This window comes from Calliopsis andreniformis, chromosome 9 (genome assembly GCF_051401765.1).
Source record: "Calliopsis andreniformis isolate RMS-2024a chromosome 9, iyCalAndr_principal, whole genome shotgun sequence".
Lineage (NCBI taxonomy): Eukaryota > Metazoa > Arthropoda > Insecta > Hymenoptera > Andrenidae > Calliopsis > Calliopsis andreniformis.
Window position 1 is genome coordinate 20,219,230 of NC_135070.1, and position 11,386 is coordinate 20,230,615.

The following is an 11,386-nucleotide window of genomic DNA, read 5'->3' on the forward strand; positions in this document are numbered from 1 at the left end:
CCCATATTACGAGCTTGCCAAAAGACATCCATTTGTGCATAGCAACAGTAATGTGTCGCGTGTCCATTCTGGCCTATTTGTGCCGTAATGAAGAGATCATACGCAAGGAAGAAACGCACATTTATGCATGGCACCACGGCACTTATGAGGAGGGGAGAGAGGCGATAGAGAAGCATACGCAGTCTGATCGATCGGCGACGACGCGGTAGTTCGCTTCGCATAGCGACGTCGCCTTGAAAAGAGATAGTCGAAGCCGAGCGAACCCGGTTTCCCGTCCATCGGACGAGCACAGCTCTCTGGTCGATTCGCCGCCAATGGGCGGACCAATGGGCAGGGCTAGCCGCGGGAAAATGGCGCCAGGCTCCGACCACTTTGTCCACCCCTTCGACTCTGCGCAGTTGCGGCCCCGCCCACTAAGTGCGCGCGCTGCCCGCTGCCGACGCTACATTTTCTCGTCTCGAATCTCTGGCATCGGCCGCGTATCTAATTTCTTTCTCCTTCATTCCTTTTCTGGACTCACAAATTATGATCTCTGAATTGTCTCACTACTGTGGAACTTCCTTACAAAGCACCAATTAGGCATAATCAGGGATTAGGTGGAAATAGGTTAAAGCGCTTCCCCATGTTCGAGCAATGGCTAGAACTGCTGCGTCCGTCTGTATTTTTAGGATGAAGGCGGTCTGGGTTTTGTCTTCGAAAGTTGTCGATGGTTCTTATATAGAGAAATCCTAAGTTATTGGAACTGTTAAAGAAGGAGAGAGGGATGGGAGTAGGATTCTTGTCCATATGCTGTGGGCAATTTTATATAGGTAGTCTTTCGTAACACGCCCAAGTGAAACGTGTACAGTTTCAATTCTTTGCTATAGTTCGATTTCTTGTGCTCGATGTTGCGCAACTGCATTCTTCTTTTGTCTTGGAATTTAACTTGATGAAACATTAATTTAACGATTTTTTACGCAGAATTATTTTAGTATTATCTTGCTCGAAGATATGGTAATTAGAATTTTGCAAATCGATGTTTTTTAGAATCTAATAGCTTTGGAGAGCAATTTTTTTTTCATTTGACATCTGTTATATAGGTACACATATTGGGATGGTGAAAGGGAGAATCTGAATATTAACACACATATTTCATATAAAAATTAATCCTTTAATAATACGTCTTTACACTAAAATCATAGAGCGGAATTATTACAGCTATTATTTATTACAATGGATAATTCAAGAGTACATCTTGCCTCGCCAATTCGAGCAACATAGGATCGTCGAAGAATTTGTTAATGGAAACATCCTCTGATAAACCTTTACGCCGCCGTGTCTTCAACATGAATTCTCTGGCCAAATGAGTGGCTGGCTGTGGTTCGAGAGGTCGAATAGTGATGCTCTTATCCAATGGATCGCCAGGCACAATCTGCCAATGGTGGAACACGGAGAGACAGAACGCTTGACCTTGTGTATGTGTTCGCAGGTCAGTCTCGAAACCGAAACTATCGATCGCGGGGATAAACGCTTTAATAGTATACAGGGGACTTCCAGGAACAGGGGCGTCTTGAGTCACGTGACCTCTTCGTTTCGCCAGCACTGTGTAAACTGCAGACACACAGTCCGCAGGTGCTTGGACCTCAACAAATAAGTAAGGCTCCATCAACCTAGGTGTTGCCATAAGGAAAGCGGAGTAGGCTACTCTTCTGGCAGTAGGGATTATTTGACCACCTATAGAAAAATAGAATTTTAGTTCCAGTCCCATAGACGAGAGATGGAAGTTATCTACCTCCTCGGTGAAGAGGTTCCTGGGCGATGACAGCGTCCAGAATTTTGAACTTCACATTTCTAATCGGCTCCTCGCAAAGCGGACCTTCCCGGGTACCCCACTGGAAACCTTGAATGATAGCGTCTCGTGCACTGTTTAACAGGGTTTTGTCTACTTCCGAAGGAAGCGTGTCGTCGACTAAAATGTTGGGACCAGTGGCGTCTGGACCAAACGCCCATATGCTTCGTGCTGCCAGCAAATCCCAGTCGTATTTGGTTTGAAAGAATTCTCCTAGACGTTTTCTGTAAGGATTGACAAGATTTTTTGGTATTAAGTTATCGATCTTCCTTCGAAAATCATTCGTCGCTTCATACTCACTTATTCCATGTGATTTTAACGTGTTCCGCTTCAATGTCCTCTGCAAGACCTCTCTCAAGGGGCTCAGCAATCATAGTTAGTTTGTTGCGCTTATTTGGTGTTTCAGCGAAACATTTGAGCGAACTTGTTTCCACCACTGTCTCTGCGAAAGCAACTACAGGGTCCGCCACCTTTATATCGATCTCTGAATACATGCGACGAAGGTCATGCATTGCGCAGTCCAGATATAATTCGCCAGTACCTAACACTACGTGTTCCCCACTTTCCTCGACCCTGGTACCCAACAGAGGGTAACTTTTGTTTACTTTTCTTAGACCGTCCAACATTTTGGGCAACTCCGAGGGATTAACTGGTTCGACCGCAATTTTAATCACACTCTGTGTGTTGAACTTGAGAGGTCGGAAGATGTGGAGGTCATCTGAGTTATTTAGATCAGTAATCGTGCTAGTTTTTACAATGGGTCTGTCTATGCCTTCGATGAGGACCCAGTTACCCGCCGGTACTCTGTTCAGTTCGATTGAATAACGTGCTTCGCTGATCCATAATCTACCAACAGTGAGCACACGGGAATCCTCTTCGTCTGTGCGCGAGTACGCTTCTCCTAAGACGCGCACGCGTTGCCCTGCCTCTAAGGTGCCTGACATTACTCTTCCAAGGACAACGAAGAGCGTGCAGTCTTCGGTGGGATACATTTTCGTACTATGAATCATTAACCTTCCCTGGAAGTATTAGTTTATTCATTTAATATTACACAAGTGTGAAGAAACCTTGGACTGCACGTAATTAAAAGATACTAACGTCGGGGTCACAATTAACCATATCCTGGGCGAGAGGCGAGTCCATTGGTCCGGTGTATACATGTTGAACTTTTACTGGTGCGTGAGACTGAGGACTAGGAACGTGGGCTACACACATGTCAACTAATCCGCACATGTCTCCTAAGAAACGCGTGCAAACAAGCCTCAACAAAGGTCTGATGTTCATTTTCATCTCCTCAGATGTTAATCTGATGCCTAGTTCGTCCAACACTGTAGAACAAAATTAAGATAAATACACTAATATTAATTTAGAACCTAGTAACATGTAAGAAATTGACTAACCATCTGGTAAGGTTGTATCGACATCACCCACGACCTGTGCAAATATCTTATACAATGGTTCCAGGATAAATTCGATGAAGCTGCGCTGTGCAGTATTATGTGGTGGCTTTTTCGTAAACTTCCGGGTCTTTGAATTGAAGTATATGTCACCCCATAGCCTTTTAGCAAATTCATTGGCATTTAATGTGGGGTGGGTTTTCGCATAGAGCGCGGCAAAAGATTTTAGGGTGAAACAAACATTGTATTCCGAGCTTGCAAAGCAAACGTTTCCGATCGCGGGCGATACAAAAGCTGGATTCTCCGAGTCTGAATAGAGTGCTATCAATCCATTGATTTCTTCAATAATGTGTCTTAATTTATAATAGGCATCTAGAGGGGGTAATTTCAATTCCAAAATAAGTCGATCTATCTTATTTATACAAACTGTTAATGCCAGTTTCTCCTGTAACGCATGTTTCAACAAACGTTCCGTATTTAGCATCACACCCTCAGCGGCATCTACAATTAATATCGCCCCATCGGACAAACGTATTGCTGCAGTCGCCTCGTCGGAAAAATTCACGTGACCTGGAGTATCGAATATGTTCAAGAGATAAGACTTGGATTTTACGTCCTGTAATAAAAGGGTCACTGGTGTTGCTTTTGTTGACACACCTCGTTGCTGTTCTGTGAATAGTGTGTCTGTATACCTATCGACATAAACAATTTTTTGTTAGAAGTTAATAATAGAGAATACTTAGAAGGTTTACAAAGCAGTACTATACCTCAATGGTTTTTCATCTGTCACACTGTGTAAATAAGGGTGTGTTTGTCTAACTAAACAGTCTACTAGAGTAGTTTTGCCGTGATGCAAGTGACCAAGAAGGACAACATTTCGTATTAAATGAGGTGCATCCATCATATCAGCTAAAAATTCTATACTATATGTTGTTTCTGGAAGTTGCTGTTGTTTTATTTGGAATTTTGGCTTTCTAGTTGGTGCTATTAGTGGTTTATCTAATGGTTGAGCATCCTCTTCTTGTACTAAGGTTTCTACCTGTTGTACATTACAATTAAGCAGTGTTAATTATTGACATAGCAGTTAACAGTACATTCACTGTCAACAAGCTTACCTCTGGTCCATAAACTTCTAATGCACTGGGATAATATCTTTTGTCTTCATGCAATACAACTGCCATGGAGTTTCCTTGATCTGCTTGCTCTCTGGATTCATCTTTATCCTCCTCCATTTCCTCATCAGAACGCTCTCTATCATCTGCATCATCTCCTGCATTTCCATATTCATTTTCTTCTTCGCTATCAGAGGCTAAATCAGGACCAATGTAGTTCCCAAATTCATCATATAGATCTGCATCCATGGTGACTCCTGAGTTGAGTTAAGCAACACCTGTAAGAATAGAAAAATTTCGTATGTGATTGTTTACAATAAGGTATCAGAACATAACCTAAAACTTGAGAAATAGCCGGTCATAGATAAAGCTACAAAAAAGCCATTAAGGCATACCTGATTTTACAGAAAGTAAAACAATGTTTACAAATAATGATTATTAATATTTATATACTTACCACAATTGATAGTATTTCAATAATTGTATTTTTAATCGACGTCGTATTTTCAATTGGTTATGATCGTATAACCTGCATTATGTGAGTCAATGGAATAAAAGGGAAACAAAATACGTTTACAAACAATTTTTTATTACAATATCAAAGGTATAAATAGAAGATAATATCTTTGTTTATTTTCGGATAAATTACACGTGTGTAGTCAAATTTTATACACACTACGATCCATATAAAATTGTATTGAATGAAATTTGACGCAAGAACACAAAGTGACTAGCCAATATAATAAAATTATACGAATCGTGTGTTTCTATCGTGTATCAATGTAATAGTAAAATACTATCAAATATGCATAACATATTCCATATATTTAGACTTTTATTAATGGAAATATAAATAATTCAGATTAACTCTTTATGAATATAGTTAAAGAATTAAAAGGTGTTGGTACGCCTGTAAGACAAGTTGTGCTGATAACTGCACGATACACCGCAGAGGTAAAAATGTATCGAATCATTCAAAAGTCATGCCCTTCGTGAATCAAAAATTAGGTAATATTACATAAATTAATAGAAAGAATTTACTATATAAATAGTATTCGAGATAATAATTTGACATAGTGATTGAGTAGGAAAGTTATTTAGACGTACCAAAGTATTTTAATCGTGTTACAAATTGCGCTAGAATTTATAGTTCCCACTAAGAGAATTAGTTCTACTAAATAATACCTATATCATAAAAAATTGTCATTATCATAATGATAGTACTTCGTTTATAAACTTACTTATTACGTAACTTTTGAATCGCTCTATATTCGCAGGAACGATTATAGAAGTATACAAGACTTATCATACACACGACTGAAAACTTACACAAACATACTTTCTATATAGATACGAACGTTGCGCACAGTGGCCCAGACTGACAGCTGGAAGAACGCGAAGCAGGAGTGGCAGATCATGTAAGGTAAGCATTCTTTGTTTTGTTGAAGAATAAATTCGTTTCGGACGATCAAGCGAACATATTATAGCTTCGTAGACATTAACTGTATGACCTAAACTCGTCTTCTAATTTTGTCCTATTAACTGTAATTGACACACCCGCTATAATTGTTACATTGAGCGTTAGTACTTGGGTCTCAAGTTCTCGTGTAAATAAAATTGTTAACTTTAGTTTTGTATCAGAATTATTGGAATATTCATGAGTATTATGTTGTCAGTTCCATTGTTTTAAGCAAACTAACCCTTTCAGGGGACCTTAGTCTGATAGTCTGGCTTGACAATTGACAGGCAGATACACTGCTGAGAATATATTAGAAGAGTTGACAGAATAGGCAGACGAAGGCAGAGCAGTGGGGGAGGGGGTGGGAGAACAAGAGGCGGTATGACACGACCTCCCAATAATGACAACCTTATGACCTTCAAGTTGGTCGTGGTTGGAGATGGAGGCGTTGGAAAGAGTGCACTCACCATACAATTCTTCCAAAAATTATTTGTCACCGATTATGATCCGACTATTGAAGACAGTTACATTCAACATACAGAGGTAGATAAACAATGGTGTATCTTAGATGGTAAGTGAAACCATGATATGAATTTTTATTACATTGCCTTTTTACATTTTCTTTCTTATCTTATGGGATATTATGCTATTCGCTATATTTGGATTATGCTTGTCACATGGCAGTAAATATAGATTGTACCTTACGTGTACAGAGATTTATTATATTTGTACCTAACAGTGCTAGATACAGCTGGTCAAGAAGAATTCAGTGCAATGCGTGAACAATACATGCGCAAGGGTGATGGGTTTCTCTTAGTGTATTCTGTGACTGACAAACAGTCATACGAGAATATCATGAATTTTTATACCCAAATACTTAGGGTAAAGGATAGAGATGTATACCCAATGCTTCTGGTAGCCAATAAAGTTGACTTGGTACATTTGCGAAAGGTTACAGAGGAACAGGGAAGGGAATTGGCTCACCGTTTGGGTATACCTTACATTGAAACCTCTGCCAAAGATCCGCCATTAAATGTAGATGCAGCATTCCACGAGGTAGGGGCTAAGGAGAGATGGAGATTATTGCTTAGTTGGCATATAGGCTAGAGCTAGTTAAGAGGCTTGATTCATTTTGTCCTAGGTTGTACGTATTATCAGAAATCAACCTCCTGCTGAATTGGAAAAAAATCGGAGGAAAAGGAGACGTTCAGGGAAATGTAATATTTTATAAATGTCAAATATTAGGGGGTAATCACGCACTGACCTTCTGAAGGGGTTACGGTTTTCGTAAAAGTGAAACGCATCTGCCAAAAAAATGAACAAATGGGTCTTCTGTCCTCCATCATAAATAGGTACCTATGATTCGTGAATTTTTTTTGTTTTTCTTCTCTATTCACACATGATTTCGTAGCATTAATGACCATCGAGCGATCGATATCCCATTCCCATATAATGATTGTACAAAATAGTAACGATAAGAGATGCATTGATCCAAAGGGGAACAATGCTATTTATCTTCGACATGCTATTAGATTTAACAAGAAAAACCAATTCGACGTCAATCTAAGACTTAACGAAAAAATTCATCGGAGATATTGACTGTTCATCATAATCTCGATAATATGAGACTACGTCTCTTTTTGCGCATACACATCAATTTTCTACCATCGATGAGATACTATGGAATTGAGCGTTTTTTATTGCACAATGCATAATCTTATAGGATCTTTTTACTTCCTCAGATCTTGTCATGAAATGACTATAATGGTTTCGTATATCGACTCAGCTCATTTTTCGAATAGTTGTCAAAAAACTATAGCTTTAAGCATATTTATTTCTGTTTCATTAAATTAAGCAATTCTTATACTGCCTGTTTTACATTGTGATATATTTTACAACAATTTGTCGTATTTTTTATTTTGAAAAAACGTATTCGAAATATTACGGTTCTATTCGTTCTTCGTACTATATTTTTCATTAATCTTTTTTTTTTGCTTATTACACGATTATCCATTCGTAGTAAAGTTATGAATAATGTTCAAGCTTTAATTTTTTAAATTTACAACGACTTTGAATTTTATCAGTGTTGTGCATTAGGTGTCCAAAGCCTAATGGGTAATTAATATTCTGAATCAGGAATAAAGTATTCGATGTGAGGCAACATTTTGCCTCTGCTAATTAGATTATTGGCTTTTGTGCACGAAGGTCTGACGTAACAATCTATCACGTACAAATTTATCACGTACAAATGAAGAGATACGTAAAACATAAATTGTAGATAACGAGAATCGAAAAATAAATCCACTAATTGGCTAATTTTACAAGTTTCAAAAAAAGTTCAGCCAACATCGCATTTTTTCACGCAAATTATGTCAGACCTTTTTATATATACATTAAGAAAATAATGCCATGGCCTACATTAGTATTTAAACGTAAGAAAAAAAAAGAAAGAAAATGTGTATGTTTATGGAGCACTCATGATAAGAGTGCGTGTGTAAAGGAAATTTAATGTTACATGTGGATTATTTTTCGGGCACATTACATTCATCTTACACTATCATATGTACGAAATACGTAATTACCGAGTTTATCAGAGAGAAGATTACGATTCAGAGGAACTTAATCCTTAGTTACATGTATCTGTCTTTCCTTATGTACGAGATAGACGTTAAATTTCCTTTGAGAGTTTGAGCGTCCGACTCGTGATACTTATCCATAGAACGAATTAACACGAGAAACGTTTAATTTAACAATAATCGGCGCGAGCTGCGTACAGAACACAAAGAGCGCACGGTAATGCAAGACGACAGTTTATAAGTATCTACATATTTAACAATTTTCAGTAGAGGATGACGTGATCAGAATTTTTCAGCAAGGATGCGAACCTGTGTACCGAAAGTTCAGTCTTCAGTTTACTTGTTGAAGTTTGATCACGATATCATATTTTAGTGTACGCACAAAGTGATTTTCCTATGTGTAGGTATGGTGAGATACTCGAATAGTAATTTTATGATACGCACGATGCGAATGTGCATCACGAACGTGTTGGCACAACAAACTATAGTTGGAACAAGATTGAGTGACCACTGAAAGCCATTCCTTCAGTTTCTATGATACTACTGTCCAGAAGTGGAGCTCTTATATGTCTATTTCCCCTTCTATATGTTCAAGCTCATGTTCTCTCGTTGGCTAGCTAAGTATCTGTCACATGTCGCTGTTTCCCTAACTACATGAGCCGAATGGGTGGACCTTATGCGCTTACTAGATCAAATTAGAACAAGAAAGTGGTGGAGACATGGCTCACCATTGGCCCTGAGCGGTCACTTGATCTCGCCCTGACTGTAATTGTAACAGTGAAACATATTTGCCTTGAGATAAAAATAATCTGTATTAGGAACGGTGAAGATTAGCGAAGGGATCCGGGTAGTTGCCATAGGTAGAACGTTCACTTCGATTTTCTTTCATAACAAAAAGTTATTATCACGTTCTACAACCGGTTCAGTATCGAATAAATCAGGTTTGATAACGCAACGAAGTATTACGAAGTTAGGCAGAATCACGAACGGCGTATTTTCGCGTTATTGATATTTTGATTTGCCAACGAGAGATTCGTCAAATGAATCCGACTCATCGTCTCAGATTTCGAGAAGGCTCAACGTGTAGTTTAAAACTGCACCGCAGGATTAAGGAATCATTCATCGTACAAATTTTGATTATGAAGGGTTTATATGATACCGCAGAGTTACGATTTCGTTATAATTTCAGTAATACGCTTGATCGTCCTATGTAAAATTTACCAGTTGCACGCAAGCGTATATCGATCGTCCAGAAAATTCATCGTGCGCACACGGGACAAAACAGATTTGATTTCTACTGTACGTAAACGTATCGCAGTACAATACGAATTTACACTGGTCAAGATGAAACGAATCGCTGCTTCGTTATTGTCGCAAACAATGTGGACCATCCACTCGATCCGATCAAAGCTTTTCAAGCCATAGATCCAATCATAGTATCATCGAAACGTGTTGCGTGGATCCCATTCAAATTAATCTTAGCACCACAGCGATGCTCTATTACAGTAGAACCTCGATTATCAGAATAAAATTAAAAAGAATTTAATGCAATTTGAAATATTGAAATGACGAGCTCTATTGAAGTTTTTAGAGAACTTAGGTTCCTCTGTGGCACGAAACGTGTTGGTTCTAATACGAATAACAGATTTCAAAATTACAGCTACATTTCTCCTTTACTTGAAAAGCGAATTGCTTGATTACGTGAACATCGTGCTGCAGGTAGTCAAGTTTCTACTGTATCTCGTATGTAAACGGATTACGTTATTGAAGCGCGCAACAGTTTACGCAGTGCGAATCAATCTGCGACATAAAAGCAGCGATTATTGTAACAAGAGCAAGGAAGAGGACCGTGTACAACGCGCGTACGCGTGTTACGCGAACTTTTAAAACACTCAGGATATTTAGCGTTCCTCGCATGTCGTAATAATCTGTAACGAAAGCGCCACGTTTTTTATCGCCGTCCATTGAGAAAAGATCGTGAAAGGACAAGGGGAAACGGAAGTTCACCTGTGGTTACACACGAAAGATAGAAGAATTAAAGACGACCATGATGCCGTACATTCGACCGAGTTCTTCAACGGAACGGAACAACGATCGGCGTTGAAGAAGGGGAGTCGGTAATCGCGAAATTGGCAACCACGGAAATGAAATGAGAAAAGGGAAAGATGTGGGGTATTTATAAAATAGTCAATACTTTGAATCATTGTGATATCGAGTACGAAATGACGCGATATAGTGAATGTTGTGGTTGTGAGACCCATCGAAGTTAACCGCTGTATATCATAAAAAAAAGAGTACCTTTTTCGATCAAATTTCGAGAGATCGTACCTTCGATCGAACGACCAATGCGATATCGTTAATTAAGATTATCGTCATCTATCGATGAATCGAAGGAAATTGGAAACTTTGAACTCCTTAAATTCGCCCCTCTCTCAACCCCTTGCTCTATATTATTTACAACTCATTGTACCCCTCGCGCGTCAAATATATCTATCCATTGTCACGTCTCACAACAGGAAAAAGAATCGTTTGTTGATGCACAGGAAATAATGAATTACACGTAACAAATGAGTAAGAAGATTTTAGATGGAATACGATCGTTGCCACCGTTCTTGTCCTATAGATAGCCACGAAAGAAGATATAAATATATTATATATATTTTGAGAAACAAGAGAAGAAGACGAAAATTCCTCCCCGACGATAGTTATATACATACATACTTATATACGAGAGAATACCGACGTAAATACGTTATATTGTATATGTATAAAAAAAATATGTGCGTGGGTGTTACACACGCGCGCCTCTATAAGTGTAATACGCGATCCCAAGCGCGTGTGTATATTTTTTTCGTTGCAAGTGCGTGTGTGCGTGCGAGAATGTCACCAATTGTGCAGGTCACTGTATGGAATACACAATTGATAATAAATTATAAAGACACGTGTTTACAAGAAAACGAAAGCCTGACCTATTAATTTTCTATCCCAGACTCAATCGATGAACGGACGTTAAT

The 11,386-nt window shown here is 38.7% G+C and overlaps 2 protein-coding genes across 4 annotated transcripts; one reads left to right on the plus strand and one right to left on the minus strand.

The window, feature by feature from the left end:
* Positions 1-1,135: 1,135 nt before the first annotated feature.
* On the minus strand, positions 1,136-5,689 carry LOC143182919 (116 kDa U5 small nuclear ribonucleoprotein component). Of its 2 annotated transcripts, none has more exons than XM_076384242.1 (8): positions 5,579-5,689; positions 4,341-4,615; positions 3,993-4,264; positions 3,229-3,917; positions 2,927-3,156; positions 2,129-2,847; positions 1,772-2,052; positions 1,136-1,713 (listed from the first exon to the last, which is right to left on the minus strand). In XM_076384242.1, the coding sequence occupies exons 2-8, from the start codon at positions 4,584-4,586 to the stop codon at positions 1,208-1,210; spliced, it is 2,943 nt and encodes a 980-aa protein (XP_076240357.1). In that variant the 5' UTR covers positions 4,587-4,615; positions 5,579-5,689; the 3' UTR covers positions 1,136-1,207. The 2 variants fall into 2 exon arrangements, with proteins under 2 accessions (XP_076240357.1, XP_076240356.1); XM_076384241.1 differs by lacking the exon at positions 5,579-5,689 and adding an exon at positions 4,795-4,930.
* A 488-nt stretch (positions 5,690-6,177) lies between these two features.
* On the plus strand, positions 6,178-7,073 carry LOC143183355 (ras-related protein M-Ras). Of its 2 annotated transcripts, XM_076384882.1 has the most exons (4): positions 6,179-6,367; positions 6,536-6,678; positions 6,748-6,852; positions 6,938-7,073. In XM_076384882.1, the coding sequence occupies exons 1-4, from the start codon at positions 6,208-6,210 to the stop codon at positions 7,025-7,027; spliced, it is 498 nt and encodes a 165-aa protein (XP_076240997.1). In that variant the 5' UTR covers positions 6,179-6,207; the 3' UTR covers positions 7,028-7,073. The 2 variants fall into 2 exon arrangements, with proteins under 2 accessions (XP_076240996.1, XP_076240997.1); XM_076384881.1 differs by having other exon boundaries at positions 6,178-6,367; positions 6,536-6,852.
* Positions 7,074-11,386: the final 4,313 nt, after the last annotated feature.

Bases quoted from the DNA above. Each gene is read 5' to 3' on its own strand.
- LOC143182919 (XM_076384242.1), bottom strand. From the start codon at position 4,586: ATGGATGCAGATCTATATGATGAATTTGGGAACTACATTGGTCCTGAT. The intron at 3,157-3,228 runs GTTAGTCAATTT...TTTGTTCTACAG, and splicing joins CGATACAACCTTACCAGATG to TGTTGGACGAACTAGGCATC. The intron at 1,714-1,771 runs GTAGATAACTTC...ATTTTTCTATAG, and splicing joins GGAACCTCTTCACCGAGGAG to GTGGTCAAATAATCCCTACT.
- LOC143183355 (XM_076384881.1), top strand. From the start codon at position 6,178: ATGACACGACCTCCCAATAATGACAACCTTATGACCTTCAAGTTGGTC. The intron at 6,368-6,535 runs GTAAGTGAAACC...TGTACCTAACAG, and splicing joins ACAATGGTGTATCTTAGATG to TGCTAGATACAGCTGGTCAA. The intron at 6,853-6,937 runs GTAGGGGCTAAG...ATTTTGTCCTAG, and splicing joins TAGATGCAGCATTCCACGAG to GTTGTACGTATTATCAGAAA.